This window comes from Vitis riparia, chromosome 13 (genome assembly GCF_004353265.1).
Source record: "Vitis riparia cultivar Riparia Gloire de Montpellier isolate 1030 chromosome 13, EGFV_Vit.rip_1.0, whole genome shotgun sequence".
NCBI classification, from domain to species: Eukaryota; Viridiplantae; Streptophyta; class Magnoliopsida; order Vitales; family Vitaceae; genus Vitis; species Vitis riparia.
Window position 1 is genome coordinate 6,382,548 of NC_048443.1, and position 25,673 is coordinate 6,408,220.

General features: G+C 34.5%; 1 protein-coding gene across 3 annotated transcripts in view; it reads left to right on the forward strand.

Annotated features, from left to right (window-relative positions):
• The first annotated feature begins 3,087 nt into the window (after positions 1 to 3,087).
• LOC117928132 (protein unc-13 homolog) overlaps positions 3,088 to 25,673 on the forward strand; it is a 60,573-nt gene continuing 37,987 nt past the window's right edge. The window contains exons 1-18 of one of the 3 annotated variants that reach the window (XM_034847999.1): positions 3,088 to 3,221; positions 3,403 to 3,540; positions 3,981 to 4,065; positions 4,173 to 4,348; positions 4,430 to 4,494; positions 4,645 to 5,038; positions 5,370 to 5,436; positions 5,609 to 5,762; positions 10,437 to 10,604; positions 10,707 to 10,817; positions 13,298 to 13,507; positions 13,905 to 14,006; positions 16,011 to 16,241; positions 19,408 to 19,482; positions 19,733 to 19,813; positions 20,801 to 20,983; positions 21,085 to 21,240; positions 22,420 to 22,512. In XM_034847999.1, the coding sequence (XP_034703890.1) occupies positions 4,058 to 4,065; positions 4,173 to 4,348; positions 4,430 to 4,494; positions 4,645 to 5,038; positions 5,370 to 5,436; positions 5,609 to 5,762; positions 10,437 to 10,604; positions 10,707 to 10,817; positions 13,298 to 13,507; positions 13,905 to 14,006; positions 16,011 to 16,241; positions 19,408 to 19,482; positions 19,733 to 19,813; positions 20,801 to 20,983; positions 21,085 to 21,240; positions 22,420 to 22,512 (2,274 nt within the window). In that variant the 5' untranslated portion in view covers positions 3,088 to 3,221; positions 3,403 to 3,540; positions 3,981 to 4,057. Of the gene's footprint in view, positions 3,222 to 3,402; positions 3,541 to 3,980; positions 4,066 to 4,172; positions 4,349 to 4,427; positions 4,495 to 4,644; positions 5,039 to 5,369; positions 5,437 to 5,608; positions 5,763 to 10,436; positions 10,605 to 10,706; positions 10,818 to 13,297; positions 13,508 to 13,904; positions 14,007 to 16,010; positions 16,242 to 19,407; positions 19,483 to 19,732; positions 19,814 to 20,800; positions 20,984 to 21,084; positions 21,241 to 22,419; positions 22,513 to 25,673 lie in introns of those variants that run through there. The other 2 variants (XM_034847998.1, XM_034848000.1) reach the window with 2 other exon arrangements.

Below are 25,673 nucleotides of genomic sequence, written 5' to 3' on the forward strand. Positions count from 1 at the left end.
TACATGTTCTGTATAATGTATTGTATAAGGAAAGTATAAAGATAAGAGCTAAAAATGTTAAAATGAGAAGAAAGACATTAAAAGTTAAAGACCTCTATGATCCTTTGAAAGTTGAAAATGTCAATCCACTTGATAATTTAAATATCTTAAAAACTAAAAAAGATGATCTTTTTTATAAGGAGAAGTTTCTCAAGACCAAACATAATGCAATAACTAATAAAAATAAAGCTTTTACGACTTGAAACTTGATAAAATGAGAAAGGATATGACCGGTATTAACAGCCTCTGAAAAGGCTAAGGAGGGTGTTCCTTCTATAGAAGCGTCCTTTAGTTCTTCTTTTTGCTTTATATGCAATAAGTTTGGATATAACTAAACTGGTTGATATAGCAAATTATTTAAGAGGTTACCATTTCATGTAAATCAACTAGTAGATGAGTCTAACTTCCTTACAAACAAAATCCTAAAAAATTCTTAATACTTGCAACTTGCACACACTAAAACAATAATGAATACCGGTAAAATGTAGCATATGGAAAAAATATAATCATATCACATGAAAGAACATCACTATCTAAAATCTTAGCAATAAGACACAATTTATCCCAGAGATATAACCAACCAACTATCCATAATTTGCTAACTATTCACTCATGATATCAATCAAATATATCAAACCATAGTTCATATATTCTCTCCTTTTTGTAAGAAAAAATGGCAAAGTAATCAAGTTGAGGTGAAATCATTATAACGCCAATAAGAGACTAAAAGATGATATATATATATATATATATATATATATATATGAGAAAACATCAACAAAAGAACACGTCAAAACATACTACAAATGCCTAAAATACATCAAAATATGAATGTCATAAACCAAAATATAAATGAGATATAAAATATATTAAAATTGAAAATCATGAAATCCTATGTTAATCAACTTGAATTGTCAGAGGAAGGGAATGAGGTGGAGCTTGGACTAGTTTGCATTAACATTCGGGACTCGACAACAACTAATCTCCTATCCATATGATGACTTGATCATACAACTTGTCAAAATGAGTGTCTAAATGAGCTCTTAGCCGATCGTGAAAAGAGTCCACCAACCTCTCCAAAAGCTAAAGATGATAGGACCCATAGCTTCTAGTGATGTAGCAACAGTTAGTCGAGAACTACTTGCTTATCCACGACTAACCTTACCTGTGGTGCACGGTACTCCTTTAGGCTTGTCACCACCCTGCTCTATCTTTAATATCTCTGCCTCCTCTATTGCATGGGCAAGATCAACAAGACTTCCATGTGTATGGATTGTGCTTAGACTAGGAACCCTTACAATGAGAGCTATCTTATTAAGCATTGGAAGATCATGCTAGTAGTAAGTTTCAAAAATAGTGTCAAGTATTTTTGGGTCTTTGGTAGTTAGTGTTATATCCTTAGGAATACTGAAAATGTATGAAAAATTGATTCAAAATATGATTTGAGGACATTTCTAGGTTATTCATCCAAGTGCAAGTTTATAGAGTGTATAATTTGAACTCTAAAGCTTTTTAGAAATCCATAAATATTGTTATTGATGATTTAGGACTTATTTAGAAGAACCAAATCTAAATGAATGAACCTTAGGAACTTCTTAAAGAAGAAAAATAAAACATTCTTGCATAATAGAGTGAGCCTATAAAAAAATTGGATGATGACCGAAGATAAAGAAGTAGAAATAAAAAAGAATAAATTTAGAGTACCTAAAAAATCACTCATCTCAAACATAATTGAAGATCTATCAAAATTTATGATTACTAAGAAACAATCTAAACTAAAAGATATGAGATTTATTTCTTACACCTCCTAATTGGAGCCTAAAAATATAAAGAAGACTTTAAGAGATGAATCTTGCATTACCGCACCAGGAATGGTGTATGATACTTAGTCCCCAAACCTACATATCAAAATGTGATTGGCACCAAATGGATATTCAAAAACAAATTGGACGAGAATTGAATGATAGTTTGGAACAAGACTAGATTAGTGGCTTGAGGTTTACTTCAATTCAAGGGATAACTTATAAAGAAATATTTGCTATTTTGTGACAAAAAAGGAAAAAAAAAAAAGGGCTATAATTATTGTTTGCTTGATACATTTTGATAGATATCATGGATGGATGATTATTAAATTGCGGATGATTAGTCATGTCTCTTTGGGATGAATTATGACTTGATGTCATGATATAGTTAAATTAAATTCAGTAGTTAAGTTAAGATAATATCAAATATTTTTTGTTTTTACGATGCAACATTCATAAGTTTAATACTTATAATTTAATACTAAAACATTTTAGAGTATGTTTAGTAATAATTTTAGAAAGTGTTTATGATATTTTTAATATTTTTAAGATAAATTTTTTTAAGTGTTAGAAAGATTAAAAAGTTTTTACTAGAATTATTACTGAATGAACTTTTAATTTTATTAAACACCATCTTAATACAAAAAATCATTTAAAAAATATTAAACTTAGGAGGTATTTAGTAAAACTTAATGCTTATTACTTAAAGATTTAAATTGACTTTACGTTAAATTATACTTAAATTGTTAACTGTTTTCGTAGGGTTTTTTTAAAATTTATTATTTAATTCTTACTTTAAGTATTAAGGTTATTTGATAAAACTAACTTAAAACATATTTTAAATTATCAAATTAACATATTTATTCTCATAAATTATAATTGGTGTAAAAAAATGTTAAGTAATAATGAAGGTCGAGAATGGTAAAAAGATTGTAGAGGTAATTACAGCAAATTGAATAAAAAGATAAAACGAAAATGTGAACTTAAAAATAAGTTAATTATTTTTATTTATTATTTAAAATTATTTTTTTATTTTAAATCATATTATTAAATTATTTTATTAAATATATTTAATTTATTTAATAATTTAAATTAAGTTGTTAAGTTAATTTAAATTATTAAGGTGGGTTATCAAACCCCACCTATTTTTTTAAATTATTATATGACGATATTATTTATAAAATGTCTAGACCGTTCCTATTTTCATTTTTGAAAACGCGACTTTTCACCTAAACAAGAGAAGAATAAAAGGGAAAATTTCGGATACAAATCATCCCAGTTCGGATTCACTCAACACCCCCTCCCCCATCTTTCTCTTTCTCTCTCATCCTTTTTGCCAAATCGGAGTCATCTCTCTCCCAACTGGAGTTTCGCTCCAAGGTATGAACAGTCTTCAACAATGGCGGATTCACTTCGTTTCCTTTTCATTTCAGTCTTTTTTGACTTCCTCTGCAATTTCTACAATTCCTTTTGCATTTTTCAACTGTTGCTTCACGGATCCGCTTCCTGAATTTCGCATTATCGATTTCAATTGGTTGTCTTTTGTCGATTTTGGTGGCAGCTGTCTTGAATGCAAGATCTTACTGTGTTTTTTACTGTACGACACTGTTTGGTTCCAGAGAAAACTGAGGGGAAGGGGCGGAAATTGAAATTTTGGATCTTTGTCGTGTTGTTGATTGAGAAGCTCATTCTTTTCTCGGTAAAAGATTGTGAAGGATCTGACATTTATTCTGAGTGAGAGGAAAAGAAAAAAAAAGACAGAGCTTGACTTTAAAAGCTTGTCGGCTTGGTTTAGTGTTTCTCTTTTTTCTTCTTTGTCCCTAGGAAAGTTTTTGGCCAACCAAGTAATTGAATTGGATTCTTGGGTTTCTCTCTTTTTCTGCTGTTTCTTGGCAACCAAACTGGGCAGTTTTGAAAATTTTCGTGCTTTGGCTCTTCTAAGTGCATGACAAATTTGCTTTATTTAAAGCCTTCTAGTAGATTCTAATTTTATTTTTCAGGAACAGGATCTAACTGTTCTGTAAAATGACTCTATAGAATAATGTGTTGTAAATGGATGATGAAACAACACAGTGAATTTTTGTAATACCTGTGATTTCTTCAACCAAATGAACTGGGATTTTACATTATGATTATCAGGTGCATCATCTATCATAACTGTGGGCCATTGAAGTTTGTGGAGTTTGATTGGACCTTTAACTGTTGCACGCTGTGCCATGGAGGAGTAAGTGTCCTATAATTGGGTTCCTCATTCAAATTTGATACCCAGAAGACTGTTCATTTTATTTTATTTTTTAAAAATTATTTGGTAAAAACTAATGATGAATTTAGGGAAAATGCGGTGGAGCTCCTACAACGATACCGGCGGGATAGGCGTGTACTTCTTGATTACATACTTTCTGGTAGCTTAATTAAGAAAGTTCTAATGCCTCCTGGTGCGGTGTCATTAGATGATGTGGATTTAGATCAAGTCAGTGTTGATTATATTCTCAGCTGCTCCAAAAAAGGTGGTGAAACATGTTTCATTTGCTTTTGGGCTTGCCATATATTTTTTTAGAATTTTCCTCTAATCACTCTTCTTATTATAGGTGCAATGGTTGAACTCTCAGAAGCTATCAGAGAATACCATGATAGCACTGAGTTCCCAAATATGGTAAGCAGGAGCTTGCTTTGCATTTCTTGACCTTTTTTTACTAATCTAGTGAATAACCTCCGTGATGATTGGCCCATTTTTCCATTAGCTTATGTTTGTATATGTAATGTGCTTATTCTATTTGTAACCTAACTTGTTTTTCCCTTTCAGAACAATACAGGTTCAGCAAATGAGTTCTTTTTGGTTACAAATCCTGAATCCTCGGGTTCACCACCAAAAAGGGCACCACCACCTATTCCTGCTTCGGCACCATCACCTATTCCTATTCTGACACCATCACCTGCTCCTGTTTTGGCATCATCACCAATTTCTGATTTGGAAACATCACCTATTCCCCCTTTGGCAGCTTCATCCATTATGTCGAGCGTATCAAAATCAGTGTCCCTCAACTCCACGCGTGACCGAGAAATATCAATAGATGATATAGATATAGATGATTTGGAGGAAGATGATGATGTAGATGAAGTTGATAGTCTCAGGATGTCAAGGCGGAAGCCAAATGATGCTGCTGATCTTGTTCTGGGATTGCCTTCTTTTGCAACAGGTAATTATAGGAGATTGCATTAAAATAATAATGTTATACAATGACAATGTAACCTCGAAAGGGATTAGAAGTTTTCTTGTCCTCTCATGCATTTCAAGGGCAATTTGTCTGTGGAGTTTTCTCCAGAAAAAAGTATAAAATCAACAGTTAAGAGTTTGTGTGCTTGACAGGTCTCTATTACTTTATTGTTTTAATATGTCTACAAACTTTATCTACTAGAGTGAGAAGAAAGATTTCCTCACAGCTTCTTTGAAATCTTCTCATTTTTATTTCATGCTCATGCTTTGTTTAAGATGGAATTTAGTTGTTTTGCACGTGTACTATTTTTCAGGCATTATAGAGGATGACCTTCGTGAGACTGCATATGAAGTTCTCTTGGCTTCTGCTGGGGCTTCTGGGTAGGTTTTCTACTTTCTGGCTTGGTTTGGAGATATTCTTCTTATGTTGTTATATAAGTGACTTGCAGTGGTCATTCCTGTACCTGTTGCCACTTGTCTTCTCCTTCTGTGTCTCCACTTGTATTTTCTCTATTTTTCTATTTTTATATTTTTGTAATCATTGTGTAAATAGGGGACTGATTGTACCATCAAAGGAAAAAAAGAAAGATAGAAAGTCCAAATTGATGAGGAAGCTTGGACGAAGTAAGAGTGAGCATGTTAAAGCGCAGTCTCAACGTGCACCTGGATTGGTTGGCTTGTTAGAAGCAATGCGTGTCCAAATGGAGGTAATTTGATGTTGTTTTTGTTTATTCCAAAGCATTTTTCCTTTCATTTTTTGTTGTAGACCAACTAAGTTGTAGACCGGTTAGCCAAAGAAGGAGGTAATCTTTTGTCCTTCTTTGTTGGAGATTTTCTTTGCCCTTGAGTGTGCAATATTTCTCTTCGGTGTACCTTGGTTTTTCCTTTGTGAGGATGGGCATGTTTTTGTGGGGCTTGACACTTGGTTACATTCTAACCATTTTTTTTACAGGATTGCTTGTCCTTGTCTTTATCTTTAAATATGAATAAACATGTTTGTTTCTGTTTAAAAAAAAAAGAAAAAAGAAAAAGTGTTATAGCACCAGGCTCATACTACCTAGTACTTAGATATTAACTATCCAAAGTTATCCTCATATATTTTGATAGAAAAAAAGATTACCCTCATATTGTCCATACTATGACTAAAACATTTTCTTGTGTATATTTTTCATCCCCAACAATTTGTATATATTTATTTATTTTTGAGATCCTAGACTAAAGTTTAACTTTAAAATAAAACAAACTAAAAAATATTGAACAATTTTTAAATATTTAATAGTTTCAGTGGTGAGTTTGAAAGCCTAACTGAACCTAAGTTGCTTAAATATGGGCCAGTTAGCTAAAAGCTGCCCTTTAGGGCAAGCTTCCAATCCAAGCCCATTTACTGCAGAGAGGCTATTTTGGTCAGGGCAAAAATTGCCGGCAAAGTTTAACTTATTTTCTGTTCAAAATAAAGATATTGGTCAAATGGAAAAAATGCTAAATATCAAAGACAATCCTGGCCCCCTCTTTTTGATGAGCAGTGGAGTTTTATTAATATAAACTTTTCTAATGCAAATAAGACAAGTATGATCTTTCTTATTGGCTAAAATTTAAAGGGTAATTATATAAAAGCACCACAATTCTAAATCTCTCATTCACTCTGTCTATTTTCACATTTTCAAACCTCTTTTCAATTTTTGTGCCTCTCTATGTGTGTGGATAGGCTTAAAAACATGCAACCATGTTAGAATGTTGTATCATTGACCATGGTTAATAGTGCAAACCAATTTTATATGCACCATTGTTAGAAGGAACCCAGGCCTATAATTAATAGTTATATTAGTGGAAATTAGATATTTCTAAGGCATACACATTTATTAGAAATATTTGGTAGGGAGTAATGTCCCAAATACGCCACATTGACATGCTAACTTTTGGAAGATTTTGGATCTTACTAGAACTTTGAAATTCTCCTTGTTGTGATTGCAAAGGTGGAACAACACTCTTGATGCAGAATTGCTAGGCCTTCTTTCAAGCTTTCAAGTAGGGTCGTCATCTCTTCTTTAAGTTCCAAATGAAATATCAATTGATTTAGTGAAAACTCTAACAACCCTGTTCCTACAATTTCCTACAATTTATGGAGAAACAATTGCCCATCTGTCATGGGCTACCCCAAAGAATTACAATGATATAATAATTTAATGGATTTTTCAATCATATTTCCACAGATCTTTTCCTTTTGGGAATGCATGGAACAACAATTATGGAGTCACCCCCCATTCAAAGGTGAAGGATTCAAAAGTTTTGCTTGAAGTAAAACCTCTAAAAAGGCTTTAATCTCTGTGTCAATAGCTATGCTCTATCCAATTGGTTCAAAAAAATGCGTAACACTCTACCACAGTGATCTCTTTAGACTCATCCAATCTCAAGCTATTCTGAGTTGCCCAATAAAAGTCTATCAAAATTTAACTCTATTGAGACTTTCAGATGCAGAAACCACTTGGGCTGAGTTCCCCTGCCTAATCTCTTGGATGTACTCATGTGCCTCAAATCTACCATGCATAAATCGACACAATTTTCTCCACCAAATTTTCCTCTTAAACCTTGAAAAACAATAACCAACATACCATAACATCGTTAGAGGGAACCCATGAGCCATCTAAGATTGGCCAAATAGAAAGACCTTTGAAAAAAGTCTTAAGGCAGTGGCATATTTGAGAAAAAGATTGTCTATTATCTTGCCACTGGGCACAAAATATAATGCTCACTGTTGATGGTCTTTCCAGTCTTCTTATCTTCATCAAGTCATTGGTGTGAAGGTTCTGATTTTGGAAGGAGTTTTAGATGTCTAAATAAAATTGGCTTGAAGAGAAAAAGGTAACATTGTTACTTTTAGGAAGGGTACAAAAGAAGGATTTTGAGGTGAAAAGGCCAAAGGGATCCAATCAAGTCTGATCAAGAAAGGATGGAGAGATTTAAGTGGTTTCTAGAGAAAGCAAAAGGAAGCAAAGCTATCAATTTCTTGATCATTCTGAGTTTCACCAAAAAGTCAAGCTCCTAGGAGTGGAGTCTGAGGAGGGCAATGTTAGCAATGAGCATCTTTAGACCTAAAAATGAGGTAGAGATGTGGGGCAAGGAAAAAAAGAGTCATATCATAATAAAACTTCCTAGAATGAAATGTTCCATCCATACTAACTTGAACCTGATGTGTTACAACAAATTCATTATTTGCTTCAGGAGTTGCTTCCCAATGACAGATGGTATCCTGACCACAGAGTTGGCAGCTCACCTATTAATGTTCAATTTGAAAATGCTTTGACTAGCATTATGCTATAATGTTTTACGCTCCTTGGGAAACTTTTGGCAACTACTTGCCTATGAGAGCTCCATGTAGATCCCCAAAATCCAAATACCTCCTATGTTTATGCACATACACCTTACTTCATCAGATCAAAAGGTTTCTCTTCCATCTGTAATATCAAACTGCAAGAAGTCTCTCCAAAATCCTTTTAATTTAGTGGCTATGTGTGGGTAAAACTGAAATAGTATAATCAGGACAAGCAAGTTTTCTTTCATGATTCAAGTCTCTCTAAATCTGTTTAATTTAGAGGCTAACCTGATAAGGATTTAAACATGGGGTGGTAATTCATGGGAATATGTGTGAGGCGGCACAGAATTAAGGGAATCAGGACAAAGAAGCCATATTTCTGTCATTAATCCTTCTATAGATGTTTTCTGCAATAGGTCTAAAAGATAAGATGTGAATTACCAGCTATGATGACCTCATGCCATTTTTATTTCTTTTCTTTCTCTTTGCATGGTTCCTAAGGGAACTGTAGGACTCTTAGAAGAGCCTTATCACACTTAATTCTTAAGAAGGCCAAACAGCACCCCAGTCCAAGTTCAGTATGGCTAATGGTGTTTTCCGGCTTTCCTGTCCATTCTTCAATCAATCATAGCATGGCCAATGTGAGTTTCCACTTGGTCAAATTTGTGCCCATTTTGTGGCCTTAGGGGTCCCCTATAGAGTGGAAAAAATTTGTGAAAAACCTTTATGGATCTGTCAGGGTGCTTGTTTGAAGTTTGATTGTTGAAATAGCTCCTTCAGTTATGCAAAAGTCACCAATGATTGATCTAATCTTTTCTATTCAAAATTTGAGTATTTATGTAAGCCAGAAGCAAGCTAAACACTGTTGGGAATGTAAATTGGGGGGAATAAAAAAAAGTGAAGGTCATATGGGTTTCTTGACATTGCACTTTTGAAGATGATTAATCATTAGCTAGGTCTGGTTTTCTTTCTACAATGCCTATATGAAACTGTTTTGTGGTAAGCTTTATGTTATGTTGTATGCATCTATCTAGAGCATAATAATTTGTGATTATAAAATAGTACAAATTCATGTGGTATTATTGTGATGTATAGTTGTCCTCTTATTCCTAATGGAGAAGTTTTCTCTGTTTTTTCTTTTGATCAGCTTTGTGTATTTTGGAGGGATTTCTTGTTGTTCATTTGCACCTAAAAATTCATATCAATGAATTGGTTTGTTTCAAAAATAAATAATTAAATAAATAAAACAGTACAAAGCTAGGGATGTGATTTGGGTAAACCAGGTTAGTTGGTATCAAAAGGGTGATTGTAGGCCACAATGGCATGGTGATGAGCTCTTTCAAAACCAACAGGAGATGTTTTAGCAGTTGAGGTGGGGATTTTATCCATTTCTGAGGGCTTGCTACAGACCAGGGCTCTTTGCCTTTCTTACATGTGGGGGATTATGCTATTTTGATATCTTGGCTGTCTAAATCATAGAGCGGACCTTGGAGGTTTGATGGGTGGCTCTGCCAAGTTCTACATGTTGCTAGTGACTTGGGTTCTTCTTTCTCTTAGTCTCCTTGTTTTAGCTAATAATGTCGCTGATCTTTGAGCGTAAAAGGGAGCCAAGCATCTGGTTTCTTTTGTAGGAGATTTTTTTTACCCCATTGAGGATTGTAGAGATGCTCTACCTTATATAGGTTCATGTGGTATTCTTGTGCTGTCTGTTCCTACTAGAGGAGTTATCTCTATTTATTCTTTTGATAAAGCTGCATGTTTTGGAAGGATCTCGTGTCTCTTTTGGATAACAAAAGTATAAAACAGTAAAAATTTGTTACTGGGCCGATTATGCCCCCTTTCCATTTGGTAAGTTGCATTTTTTTATCTGGTGATACTTTTTACTTGGGTAACAAAAGCTAGTGAGGAAATTATATTTCCAAGTAGTAGATTTTCTTAAATCTATGTTGGTTCCTTCTATACCATTACATATACGATCATTATGCAGTTGCTCCAATAATCTATTAATTTGGGATTGCAAATTGGCAAGTAATTATGTTTTCCTTTTGTCCCTTCTTGCATTTGAAAACAGGTTTCTGAGGCAATGGATATAAGATCAAGACAGGGGCTGCTTAATGCTCTTGTGGGAAAAGTGGGGAAAAGAATGGATACTCTTTTGATTCCTCTGGAGTTGTTATGTTGTATTTCACGCACTGAATTTTCTGACAAGAAAGCATATATACGGTGGCAAAAAAGGCAGGTAAGTGCTGTCTCCTTTCTGGTTTTTTTTTGTTTTGGCTTTGGACTGCAGGCAATATCTGCCAATTATCCTTTTTAAATGTTTTCAGTTGTGTCAGGACAGTTGAACATGTTGGAGGAGGGCCTTATAAATCACCCTGCTGTTGGATTTGGGGAATCTGGGCGCAAGGCAAGTGAATTGCGGATTCTTCTAGCAAAAATTGAAGAATCTGAGGTATGTGTTTTATTGGTCTGCATGATCTACTGTGATGTTTTACCGTTACCTTCTCCACTGTCCCAGCCTGTACATTGCTGTTGTGGTCCTTTTTGATTTGATTGTTGAAACTATTCCTCCATATATAATTGTGTTGGATTCTGGATTTGCTGTTGTCTTTATTGTTCAAACTAGATGTCCCATATTTCTTATGAGATGTTGTTTGTCTTACTTCCACCCTTCTTGAGGGTGGTTTGGCTGTGAATGGTTTCCATTGTTTTGATGATTATTGGGTAAAAGAAAAAAAATCATGATGGAAGGAAGGAGAAGAGACTTCTAAGCTTAACCCTATTCACATGAAGGGAAATGACATTTGCAATATGATCCAACATCTAACAACTATATACTAAAGTAGTACTCAAAGCGCCTTCTATGTGTATGAAGTGGCAATGCCTTAACCATCCTCTTCTCTTTCTCTTTCTCACTCTCTCATTTCTTTATAGGATATGATTTTCATTGAATGAGTTTACCATATTCACTTCTTTTTTTTCCTGCCCAATCCCTTTATTTTTTCTTATTATATACGCGTAAAGGTGCTACTGTCCCTCTAGGAGTTTCCCTTTTCTCAGAGGTTTGCAAAATGATGCATTATTAAGAAAACCCTAATATTTAAGCCCCTTCCCTTTTATAAACTTATTTGTGTCAATTAACTTTTTTTTTTTTTTAAATAGAATAATAGAGAGTGCTTTTGTCTCTCTTACAGACTCACCATTATGGAAAAACTGGAAGAGATATTTGAAAAAGTCCTCTTTTCAGCTTTAAGGCTTTTACTATGAGTTTTTTGAAATCCAGGAGGATTTTTTCTAATAAATAGAGCTAAAGGTTTGCCAAATGTCGATCTCTATTTTACTCAATGATGGGGTTATGCCTTGAAACTCGCACCTCTAGTGCTAAGGGGTGTGATTGTCGCTGCACACAGTCAAGCTTAGCTCAACACAGACAACTGAGCCTATCAACAAAATAACTTACATAATGGAAATGATAAATCAGAGTGATGGATCATTCTTAAGGTCCATAACTAGATATGAATAATCTAGACCAACATCCCAAAATAACCAACCATGGTAATTTAAAATCCATACATCAAAGCCATATGACAAAAGTACTAATAAGATCAATGCTATTTGAACTGCCTCCAAGTCCTATTCCATTCCATGGAGCCTATTTGACCATTAATTGATCCCAACAACTTTTCTTCAAACTAGCCCTCACATGAAATATGGTAAAAAAGGGATGAGTGCTCACAGATAGTAAGTGAATAGCAGTATAAAATGTTTAACAATTCACATAAGAATGTTCAAAACAGAGTTATTGCTCAAAACCCTAGTCTTCAAAATATATTTTTAGTTCATATTTCTTATAAATATTATTTAAAGTATTCAACTTTCATAACATAGTTGTAATGTAGAAACATAGATTTTAGTAATCCACATTTTCAAGATGGTTCATATAGTTGCTTAAATTGGGGAATGCAATCCTTTATTTCCAAAGCTGCTAGTTAAAAAAATCTCAGGTCAAGGACCCAATGTGGGTCCGAGCACAATGTGTTGGTTCCAATGGAATCGAGGGCTACAACTTATCCCCAACTAGCCTAGAGATTTACACAATTTATTAACATTTGAAGGTCATTAGTTATGATTATTTGGCATAATCTTCCTTATATCCTGTTATTTCTTGTTCTTTTTCAAAGAGAATTCTAATTCTATCCTAATGAAAAAGGAAAATCTACATCTATCTTAACATATTTGATGTGTTGTTATGGTGGTGTTAATCGTCCAATTAGCAACTGATATTATATATTGATGACTTTTTATTTTTACTGTTGCCCTTTAAAAATGTAGTTGTTTCTATTCAAACATATTAATTATCAAAGTGATTTTTTGGGATGTTTTCCCCTTCTCATTTGTAACAGAAAATCAAGAAAACCTTTTTGATATTGGAAGTGCAACTGGGACCTCCCTTTCTTGTGTTCCTTTTTCTCTTTCTCATTTATTCTATTGAATTAGTTCTTGCACCACCATTATATATCCCTAGTATTTGGTATGATATACTCTATGTTTTTATCCTAATATAAGTGGAGAATTTTTAAGTGACTTTTATGCTTCTTGAGGCTGATCCTCTATAACTTAAATTGTGTGTCATTTTGTAGATCTCTATTCTTTTTGTTCATTTGGTATGCCAAATTTTAGATTTTGGATACTGTAAGACCCTTTTTATCACTCTTCCTCTTACCCACATCAGTATGTTGTATTAATTGCTTTGTAGTGTAGTAGTTTGGTTAATTTTTAATTAATTTAATATTGGATTATACCCTGTATGCTTACATCTCATGCTTTTGTATGTTTGCCATGCTTTGAGCTAGTTGCACTCTCTTATTGTCTTGGTCTAACTTTTTATTTATTTATTTATTTATATATATATATATATTTCTTCTGTTGTAGTCTCTTCCGCCTTCCACTGGTGAACTCCAACGGACGGAATGCTTAAGATCTCTTAGAGAGATTGCCATTCCACTTGCTGAGAGGCCAGCTCGTGGTGACCTAACTGGTGAAGTATGCCACTGGGCAGATGGTTATCACCTAAATGTTAGACTATATGAGAAACTGCTTCTTAGTGTCTTTGACATTTTAGATGAGGGAAAGCTTACAGAGGTTAGTATTTTTTTTCTCTTCTCTTGATGAAGTTCATTAGAGCATTTGAGGATGTTCTAACAAAATTCGAAGTTTTAGGGTTCCTTGTCATTTTTCGAGTCATTTTGTGCTTGAATAGTTTCATTAAAGCCTTGTGGTCTATTTGTTCATTTGAAATCTCTTACAATATCAGTTCTTTTCAGGTGAAAAAAAATCTCTTATGATATCATCGAAGGAAGAACTGAGATTTGAACTTTTAATTTTTTTTGTTTCACTTTTAACTAGGGATACAAATTAGTACTGAAGACAAGAACTTTTATTTTATTTTATTTTTGTAAAACATAATATGTAATGATTTCTTTCTCTACATTTTTTTTTTTCAATTTTTTCAATAACTACAGCTCATCATTATATCCAGGAAGTGGAAGAAATTCTTGAGCTTCTGAAGTCAACCTGGCGTGTTTTAGGAATTAATGAGACCATCCATTACACCTGCTATGCATGGGTATTATTTCGTCAGGTACTGTGGCATTATAAGTTTCTTTATAATTGCAAAGATCAATACTGGTATTCAATTAGTGTTGATCTCTTCATAGAAAATCATTCATACTTCAGGATTTGTTAAATGGATAACTTAGCTTGAGATGAACCAAGTCTCATATTGGCATCCACAAGTTGCTAAAAATTATGTTATGCAAATGCATACAGAATGCAGTATCCTGTATATTGTTGCTGAATAATTTGGTGACATATTTGTGGTGGTTGACAGATTTTCAAAAATGGCTCATTTCATTTGTTGCAAGAAGACAATGGATTCATTAAACACATCAAGTTTGTACTTTCGAGAGATTATGTGATTGCATGGGGAATCAATCACATCAGATTGAGACTCCAAGTTCTCTCATTTTTAGAGAAATTTATGGAAGAAGTTTGGAACTAGGTTATGGTACAATACTTCTTATCATCTTCAAACGGATGCACAAATTGAGGTTGTCAATAGAAGTTTGGGAGATTTATTGATGTGCTTAGTTGGAGAAAATCCTAAGCAATGGGAAGCTGTGGTTACACAAGCAGAATTTGCCTATAATTATTTCAGGAATCCAACTACAAGCAAAAAGCCCTTTTGAAATCATTTATGGGAGGCAGCCAATGCATCTTTATTATTTAGCTCCTTTACCAGAAATAGGACGAAATAACTTAAAGGGTGAAAATTTGGTTGACTTAATGAAATAACTGCATGAAGAAATCAAGTTGAAGATTGAGGAGTTGAATGCAAAGTATAAAAAATATATATATTAGAAGAGGCACAACCAAAGCTTCCAAGGTGACATGGTCATGGTGTACGTAGACAAGGAAAGATTTCTAGTTGACTATTATTCCAACTAAGCAAAAGAAAGATAGGACCCTACAGAATTATCAAGAAGACTGTGGAGACTGCTTATGTGGTTAATCTTCAAAAACATATGGGAATAGATTCAACATTCAATATTTTAGATTTATTTTCACACATTGGTGAGAAAGTCAAATAAGTCTCCAGCAGCACCAAACTAGAGGACAAGCTTCTTTTAAGGATGAGAGAATGACGTAATCATTAATAGGGAATCAATAGCAAGTTTGAATAGTCAAAGGTTTGCATGGGAAAAGTTTATTATTAAATTATAAGTCGAAATGGCAGTCTTTTTTTTTTTTTTGTTTTACTAGAACTATGGTAAATGGATATATAAAGGCTACTAATTATATATTGGAAATCATAAGAAAGTACTTGAGGCCTAGCATTATAAAAGGGAAGAACCTATTCATTGTAAGGACTTCTATTTTTATTCCAAAAGAAATATACTAAATGATTGTCAAGAACTTTCTGGTTTCAATTCATGCAAATGGTTTTTTCCCAAATTTCTCCTTTAAGAAATCTTGGCTCTGGCAGTGTTTGGACTAACTTGGTTGTAATGTACTTGGAGAGCAACTACATTAATTTTTTAGTTTCATCATCTTTGCATTATAATTACTTGTTTTTCCATCCATATAACTATGGACTTAGGTAGTTTTGTTTGTTTTCTTAAAGAAAAAAATTCATTAGTATAAATTTGTTAGTGGCCTATCAACATCTGGTAAGAAAAGCGTCTAATATGGAACATGCTAGGATGTACTTCCATTGAAATTTGACTTGGAACTTTAGCAAAGTATTTTACATGTGATATAAGCTTTTGGATGATATTTACTATGTTCGCTAGAAACTAGATGTTTTGTGCAGAAAGTTGACATTTCTTGTCCTCAATTAAGTCCATTTATTTGTTTTCCCAGGATTATTTCTAATGTGTGGCATAATATCAGTGCTGAAATTCTTATGGCATTCTGCAATTAGTTATTCAATTTTGCTGATACATTATTATGACAGCTCTGTGTTAGACTACTTTTGTTTACCTTTGTCATTGTTGTCATCAAGACCATTCATCCTAATCCATGTCTCCCTCATTGTCATCATTCATATCATGAGAATATATTATTTGATTCTGTGTGGTTGCAGTTTGTTATCACAAGTGAGCATGGAATGTTGCGACATGCCATTGAGCAGTTGAAAAAGATACCATTGAAAGAACAACGAGGCCCACAAGAGAGGTTACACTTGAAAAGCTTACAGTCTAAAATTGAAGGTGAAAATGGATTTCGAGATATCAATTTCTTACATTCTTTCTTATCACCCATCAAGAAATGGGCTGATAAGAAGCTGGGAGACTACCATCTGCACTTTGCACAGGTTTGATAAGAGCATTACAACTGTTTACATTCAGTTTTCTCATTCTGCAGCTGATGCTTGGTTACATGAATTCATAGGTTGGCTTTATGCATGATATGACTTTCATGCACTAAAAACTAGCATATGTGGAAGTTATCTTTTCATTTGCATGTTCTGCTTTTGGTGTAGTTTGTGCTGGTATGTACATAGGAAAATTTGCATGTGTGAAACTGGTCTTTATTGTTTGCCTGTTGTGCTTTTGCCGTAGTTTAGACTCGTATATGCATGAGAAAACACTGTGCATGTGCTCACAGACATGCTGTGCATCTATTTTAAAGTTAAGGTGTGATTGGCAGTTTGTTTTTAGTTGTGTTTTTTCAGTCAGTTGTGTCTATCCATTACCAGAAGGTGTGATGCAGAGAGATATACTCTTTCAATTGGGTGGGATGATGTCTTGGGTGATTATCCCTTCCAAACTGCCACTAGATCAGATATCTAATGCTTTCACTCAAGGAGGCATTTTTATCTCCAAGAACGGAACTCTCCCACAAATGTCTCTTATACATAATGGTTTGAGATCTCTATCTAGATGTGTTATGTACATACATGCATGAATTGCATCATTGTTGTTATTTTGAGTAGAGAGATTGGGTTATACTTTAGACATAAAGAGGTCATATGACTATATTTTTATTCTTTGGTTTTTTTGATGGGCAAATTAGTGTTCATAAATAATTATAAAAAAATGGCAAACAAAAAATGAGGTTCAACCCAAGTATGTGGGAAGTATAAAAGGTGATCTATGCTAATAGGATAAAAAGAAAAGCATAAATTATCTGGTTCAATGAAACATTAAATTGTGTACAAAATCAATAATATTGATGTCTACATCAATCACTAAACTTTAGATCAAGGTTTAAAGTATTGGTTGAGTCTAGTATGATTGGGCTGATTCATATTGCCTCGACCAAGTTCAAGGCAATTCCAATACCCAAGTTATGATTTTGTAACACTTGGGTGTTGACTTGGCTTGAATCAGTTGACTTGACTAATTTCTTGAAATGACTCGCTTGACTCAGTTGAGTTTTAGGGATGAATCTGAGTTAGGGCACAAAATCCTTCTTTTCTTCTTCTTCATTGCCCATTGTCTATGCTTTCATAATGATTGAAACTTGAGAGGTAGTGGTCCAGTGCTGGCCACGACTATCCCTTCCTCGAAGCATTAGATTTCCCTATTATCAGCAACATCTCTGATAATGGCTTGGGTTTTTTCTTTGTGGCTATATTTTCGATTGTAGTTAGCTTTCCTTGCAGTGACATCCTCAATGATGCTTAAAGCTAAGTGACGACGTCTCTAGTGATGATTTGTTGATTGCTGTTGGTGGGCATTGTGTACCAAGTCTTAAGAAGAGAGGATTAACCATTTAGGTATATAAGAAAGTATATAGAGATTTTGGTATGGTATATATGATTTGAGGAGAGGATTGACATATTTTGCATATTGCCTACTATTGATGCAAGGTACTGAGATCGATGTGCCTCAATGCCTTCCAAGTCATGATTGATGCCACAACTTTGAACCATGCTTTAAATCACAAAAATATGGTGTTAAGGATAGCTACCCACAAGGGTAGCCCAGTTGGTTTGGGCGAACATTCAGAAGCGTTGTCCTAGTAAGTGGCATATGGTCCTCGGTTCGAATCTTGCCACTGATGATATCCTGAATTTACCTAGTGCTGGTTGTTGTGTAGTGGTCAGCACCCCGAGGTTTGGGTTTCCATGGAAAGTCCTAAGGACTTGGCCATGGAAGGTTCCCTGGTTATCCAAAAAAAGGAAGAAAAAGGATAGCTAAAATTAATTACTTTGAACTGTGGAAGGATCTTCGATTCCTCTCTATTCATAATGATCCAAAACATGCACAAATATATACATAGATATTTGTCTTCTGAACATGAACAAATATTGCGTCTATTTTCCTTAAGAGTGTCTTCTAAACCTGATAAAACATCTCTTTCTATCCTATGAAGTGCAAAAGAAATCCAAATATGTGATGAACTACATATTGGAAATTAGAAGACCATCCATAATCAATAAGAATATGGTTTGTAGTTTCCTCATTTGTTTTGTAGAAATAATATCTACTAAAGATATTCTAGTTGTCTTATAGTTAATCAACCATTAGATTTTTCTTCTACATTATCTCCCATGGAAAGAAGCTAACTTTTGATGACACTTTGGAATCAAATCTCCTTGCATGGAAAAGAGAAGGTTGTACTTAAAGCTACAATCTTGTGGTAGGATCTAACTGTGAATAATGCTCTTCTTGGACACTTTCTATTCCAATCTATTTACAGTATTGCATATGAGCATTACTTCTAAAAGTAGCAAAAAGGATATGATAAGTCCCAAGTTCCAATAAGAGAAGCTCCTCTTGAAAATGAGGTCATTCTAACTACTTGAAAACCCAAGTCCTTTAACTTAACCATCTATTAAGTTTGAAATATATGCAATTATTTCATATTCTTAGATATATAAGTTTCATTTGATTACCAAGCTCTAATGGAATTTGAGCCTTGTGTTAGGACCTATTGGCCAAGAGAAAGTCTCAGGTAGACAGTTAAAGGCTGACCAGTTGCTTTCTCTTTTATTAATTTGTAATGTTAAGGTATTCAAGTGTACCTTGATTCAAAAGTTTTCTATATTAACTTGAGATAGTTGGGGATTATCTTTGTATATAGTTTTCTATAGAGGGGTATATTCTTACTTTGATCAGATTTTGTATTTTGAGGGAAGGACCTCTCATCCTTCTCTTGTATCTTTACTGCTATTAATACAGTATTCTTTGTTTCTGATAATTAAAAAAAAAAAGTGTACCTTGATTTAGGAAAAGATGTGGGTAGGATATTTCTTTTGAAACTTGAAGTTTGAACTAGGATAAATTATTTCATATTCTTAGATATCTATAAGTTTCATTTGATTCCCAAGCTTTTGAGAAATTCTAACTTCGTATCAGGACCTACAATTCAAGGGACAGTCTCATGTTCATAGTTAAAGTTTCTTTCTTTTAATTAAATGTTGAATATAATATTTTTGAAATTTATTATCTTTACCTTCTGAACTATTGATTTGTCTTTTAGGCTTCTATTTTTTCAACTCAGTGATGCAATACTTTCCATATACTTCACAGGGGTCAGTGATGATGGAGGAGATAGTAGCAGTAGCAATGATTTCTCGGAGACTTCTTTTGGAAGAACCAGTAGGGGTATGTATAACCTTGTTTTTTGTTCCTCCTTGTGGGCACATATCATAAATTTTTAAATTTTGTGAGTTGTTAATCATCCTTGTCCTTTATCCAAAAGAATATCCTGTTTTCCCTTTTGGGGAAGCAAATATTTGGCAAAATTACACATTTTGCTTCCCAGTTCGCATTTTCGTTTAGTTGAAACTGTATGCACATTGTTTTATTGTTTAAAGCATAAAATGATGAAAGTTAATCTCAATCTTTCTTGCAGGCAATTGAATCGACGTTGGTTACAGATCAGGAGCAGATAGAAGCATATGTGTCATCATCCACTAAGCATGCATTTGCAAGGGTAGGTGATTTTATGGCTGAGAGTGGTAGATTTTGTGGCTGATACAACATATTATATTCTTATTTTGGTGAACAGTTACTAAGGTGATAACTGAGGCTTAAGAAGAAATTTATGTATAAAATGAAAATATTGTATTTTCATTGTGAGAAATTGAAAAACTCACATGGATTTGATTCCTTATATGCCCATATTAATGATTTATTTGCATACAAAAACTATTTTTTTACTAAACAAACTGAGCAGTTGCTGTTTTATCTGGGCTCAGTTCATCTAATTATTGTTAGGGGAGATGAGAAGAGAAGAGAGTTTTAATTTTCCTTCATTTGGTCCATGCAAGAGGATGATTATTGTTTGTTAGAGGACAGGAGAAGAGAAGAGAGAGTTTTACTTTTCCTTCATTTGGTTCATGCCAGAGGGTGGGGAGATGAAAAAAGAGAGGATTTTGTGGGAGGGAGGGGAAGTTTAGAAACTTTCTTTCCACACTCACACAGATTTTTACCTTAAAAGGAGGAGAATACTTGGGTAGAAGTTAAAATGGAAGTTGTCATACACATTTTAGAAACAAGTAACTGGTACTTTTCTCCTCAATTGTTTACACCATCTTTAGGATGTAACCATGCACTCTTATTTTAGTGCCAGTGCTTGTGCTTTGGTTTTGAAGAAAGTATAAATGAGAAAACAAGACATAAAGAAAACAAAGAAGAAAGAAATAGGAATGGAATTGACGTAATTAAATGATATTGGGCCTACCTGAATTACATAGTACACTATAGAGGAGGAGAGAGGTCATACTAATTTATATTTTATGTTTTTGTATAATACTTGGAATTTATTTTTCCCCATCAAGTTGAAGAATCAATATTGATTATGCCCTTGTAATTTTGCTTCTCGCATCAATTTTTTTTTTTTTTGAAGGGTTGTCAACTTGATTTTCTGTTGTAGATTGGGTAAGGGAAATGACTTGTAATGTTCCTTTTATTTGTACAGATTTTGCAGGTTGTTGAAACATTAGACACAACACATGAACATCCTTTGGCATTGCTTGCAGAAGAGACCAAGAAACTTTTAAATAAAGCTACAGCCCTATACATGCCAGTTTTATCTCGCAGAAATCCACAAGCAACTTTTGTTGCAGCATCTCTTCTGCACAGGCTTTATGGGAACAAATTGGTAAGTTTCTACTAGGTTGTTATTTGGAATACGCCCTTGTTAATGCATTTTGGTATGCTTCTATTTGAGTACTTGAACCTAATTAAGCATCTTATCTCCAGAAACCTTTTCTTGATGGTGCTGAACATCTGACGGAGGATGTTGTATCCGTATTTCCGGCAGCTGATAGTCTTGAGCAGTGTATAATAGCAGTTATCACAACTTCCTGCGAAGAGGGGACTGCAGATGCCTACTGCAGAAAATTAACACAATACCAGGTCAGAGTTGTCTTCGGATTGCCTATAGCATTTTTTTTTTTTTTTCCTTTTTTATTTTATAGTGAAGTAATTTTGTTTCTAAATTATTGAAGGAGAAAGCTCTGCAAAGAGAACCTTGAATCTTCAAGGTTGAAACTAATGACACATCAAAATTGTTAATGCAACTTATTAAGCTGTAGTAGTAAAGATTAACAATGTCATCCCAATTGGTTTAAAATATAAAATCTCACTTGTTCTAAAATCCTCAAAGATATTGACTGACATGGACCGAAACTTGGTCCAACATTTGACAGATCCTTTCTTACTGGTTTTTTGTTCTTTTATTTCTCTTTTTCTGTTCTTTCAATTCTTGATGGATTTTTTTCACTCTCATTTCTGCTTGCCTCTCCTTTCTGAAGGCAGCAGCATTTCCAATCTTTAGCTCAGCTCATTTTGCAGGAATTGTATTGCTCAAATAGAGGCCAATTGCATACATGTAAAGCATGTGATCATTAAGATGCTTTTTAACTGCTTGATTGTGTAGCACCTTCCTGACACGTGAATTGTATTTATTAATCTATGTTCTGCACAATGCATACATCTGTGTTTCATTACTGATATGGGTGATTGTATTTGCCTAAGCGGCCAACCTTATCTGTTTATAAGAAAAATGTTTTTGCTATATGTGGATGGATAAAAATTTGTTCCTTAATGGCACCTCATTCCATGGAAGTTTCAATTGCATGGGTTTTCTGGTTCCTCACACATCAGCCACATTCCAGTGCATTGGTTCAAACTGGGTTCACACCGTTGTTTCATGATGCACTCTAAACTTCAATTCTTAGATTGTCTTTTATCTTAGTAACCTTGCTTGTTATTTAAACTAATACAATTTAATAAACATGCTAGCTAAATCTGGCTCAGTGAAATTGCCATTGATTGTATGCATGTTCTTTTACCAGCAGACATTCCTTTTTCCTTGTTGTGTTGCCTGCATATCCATATATCTGTTTGTAAATGTACAGATGATTGAAGATCTCATTCTTAGATGTGTTTCTTGGATGTACAATGTTCGAATGACCAGCTTTTCCTTTTTCTTTCATGATTACAACATGTGTTCATCATTTTGTTGTCCTTTTATTGACCCTCATATTAGATTTATCTGGTACATCTTTTCACAGTTTTGCTTTTGTGTTTTAGATTGAAACAATATCTGGAACTTTGGTGATGCGTTGGGTCAATGCACAACTTGCAAGAGTTTTAGGTTGGGTTGAACGGGCTATTCAACAGGAGGTAGTTACTCTAGTTTTCATTTTACATGTGCATGAAGCTACATCTTGTGGTATTATTCGTATGCTATTTTTTTTTTTTCCTCTTTTTGCTTTTTCTTTTTAGAATGATGGGAAGAGTGGTTTTTATGAAATGTCAATTGGATTTAAATATGATATAATCTCAATTCAGGTATGGAAAAATTGGTCATGTTTTGTTACATGATTGAACCTGTCTTATACACATTAATTTTTAATAGCAAGTTATGAACTTTTCATTTAACATAAAAAAATTAGTACTTTTTAGGAGAAAGAAGTCAAAAAAAAAAAAAAAAATCCTAGTTGTTTAGGAGAGTTAGTTTTTCACCGTTACCATTGCCCTTATAGAGTGATAGATAGTTGATCCATTCTTGAAACAATGGGCATATAAAATTTGAACAATCAATATATGACAAGGGAAGAGTCATGGACGGTGGAATTACCACTCAAGATTGACAAGTCTTGTGCCCTGATTTTTGATAAAAAGGAAAAAAGATTCAATTGTAATAAGCTATATTCAACAAAAAGGATATGATTTTTATGTTCCAATATATGTTAAAAAAATGATTGGGGTGGGGGAAAGAGGAGGTGGTATACAAGAAACACTTGGGAATAAATGATAGAGAATATCCAACAAATCCAAAAAGAGAAATTTCCCACCTTGAGAGAAACCATGGACCATTGAAACAATGTCCTAAGAAAGAAGCTTTCAGCTTTAAAACAGACTCTAGTTCTTTAGAGATCCTTAGTATGCTCCTTCAAAAGTTCCCTAGGTTATGCTCCTTCCATATGCACTAAAGCAGACAAGGGGGAGGCGAAGCCACATCTAACAAACAAGGGAGTCCTTCATTCAATAAGGCAAAGTTGATTGCATCGAAAAGAGAGAAAACCATGAATTTGTCGTCATGCATTCTCACCAAATTAATGAGATATGGCTAGTGCATCAATCATTTTGGAAAGTTAACAATAAATCCAAACCAATTCTCAAGTCAACCCATTAGATCAAGTTGCCTATATACTGGTCCTTACTCCATTTCCTAAATCTTGAGATGGAGAGAAGCCTCCATTAACAATCTTTGCATTCTCTCAAATGATTCCCATTCTTGAAACTTTTATTTTTTAAAACCCTAATGACTAAGAGATGAAAAAGCTTTTTTTTTCCCCTTTTATTAGACAATATTCAATTATCCGATTCCACCCTTAAGGAGAGATATTGGTTTTTTAGAAGAGTCAATTTGCCTTCGAATCTTTTTTTTAGTTTTCTTTAATAACAAGCATCTTCCTTTATTCATCCCACCTAAAGTAATCTAGAAATCTAATGTTTGGCTCAAAGTTAAAGTCCATTGTTTGGTTGGCAGATAGGAAGAAGGTCAATATTTTTTTGATAAAAAAAAAAAAAGATGTGTTAATCAAGTGTAAAAGGTTTATGAGAAGGATAAGGAATCCTACCCATTGATACAAAAACTTATCAAAATATAACTGAACTCCCTCACTATACAAGGAGATGTATACAAAGTGAATTTGACCACATAAGATTTTATATAACCGATCTCCTTGTATAACTGAAGCTATTGAGAGCCTTGCCTAGGCCTGCGAAGGTGCTTCTATGGACTTGGGCCAACGTCCAGTTGCAAGGGCCCATTCGGGCTTGGCCTGTGCTAAGGCTTTCAAGCTTGGGCTAGAGAAGGCCCTTGTCTCCGCTAAGTTTGGGCCTCCTTTTAAGCCTAACGCCCCTGCCCCCTCCAACGATTTAGGGCAAGGAAGCCCTAAGTGCCCGTTGTGTTTGAGGAAAAAAGCCTTCGCACCGACTCCTTGCACCGTTGGGACTCCTCGAATGGAAGCGACGACGTTGCCTGTAGCGAGATTTCTTTCCCCACCAAAACCCACAACACTCAAGGTAAGCCATCTTTTCCATCAAACTCTTCGAGAGGGGAACACTCTTCTTCTTCTACTCCTTTCTGGGCTCTGGGGATTGAGAGGGAAGGGGGATCCTTCTCCGGTCTTGTGGAATCGTCGCCATGGGAGGCTGAAGCATCGCTAAATCCTCTGTCCATGATGCTCAGAGATGGGTCGACGGTGGTATTGACTGATGCCCCGGGTCCTGTTTTGGAAAATGAGGCGTTGGTTTTGGTGGATTGTGATGTGGTGAAGCAGGGGCAATTGTCAGCAGAACTTCCTTGCGAAGAAGGGTGGTCAGAAGAGGAGTTTTCCAAACTAACCCACTTTCGCAAAGTCTTGGGAATGCCTGTCGAAGGGCATGAAGTTGAAATTCTGGCTGTTGAGAGAGAGAAAGAAGAAAGACCTTAATTCTCATTAATGTAATTAATCTACTTACAATTGAGAAATATATATATATATACAAGGCTAGGAGTCCTAACTACCATACATGTATCCTATATTAACAAGGAAAGGTTATATACTATAAATACATTATATTCAACACTCCCCCTCAAGCTGGAGCATATACGTCATATGCACCAAGCTTGTTACAAATATATTTAATCCTAGGACCTCTGAGAGATTTAGTGAAGATGTCAGCTAGTTGATCATTTGAATTAACAAAACTTGTAGCAACACATCCTGATGCGATCTTCTCTCTAATGAAATGACAGTCAACTTCAATATGTTTGGTCCTTTCATGAAAGACTGGATTGGATGCAATATGTAATGCGGCCTGGTTATCACATATGAGTTTCATCTGTTCATCCTTTCCAAATCTCAACTCTAGAAGAAGATGTCTCAACCATATGAGTTCACATGTTGCCAAAGCCATAGCTCGATACTCGGCTTCAGCGCTAGATCTGGCCACTACATCTTGTTTCTTACTCTTCCAAGATATTAGATTACCTCCAATAAAAACACAGTACCCTGAAGTGGAACGTCTATCTGTGGGTGAGCCAGCCCAATCTGCATCTGTGTAACCAACAACCTGAGTATGACCTCTGTTCTCGTACAACACACCTTGGCCTGGTGTACTTTTGATATATCGAAGAATGCGGATTACAGCATCCCAATGGCTATCACATGGTGACTGTAGGAATTGACTAACAACACTCACAGGAAAAGAAATGTCTGGACGAGTAATGGTGAGATAGTTCAATTTACCTACGAGTCGTCGATATCTCCCGGGGTCTCCTAAAGGCTCCC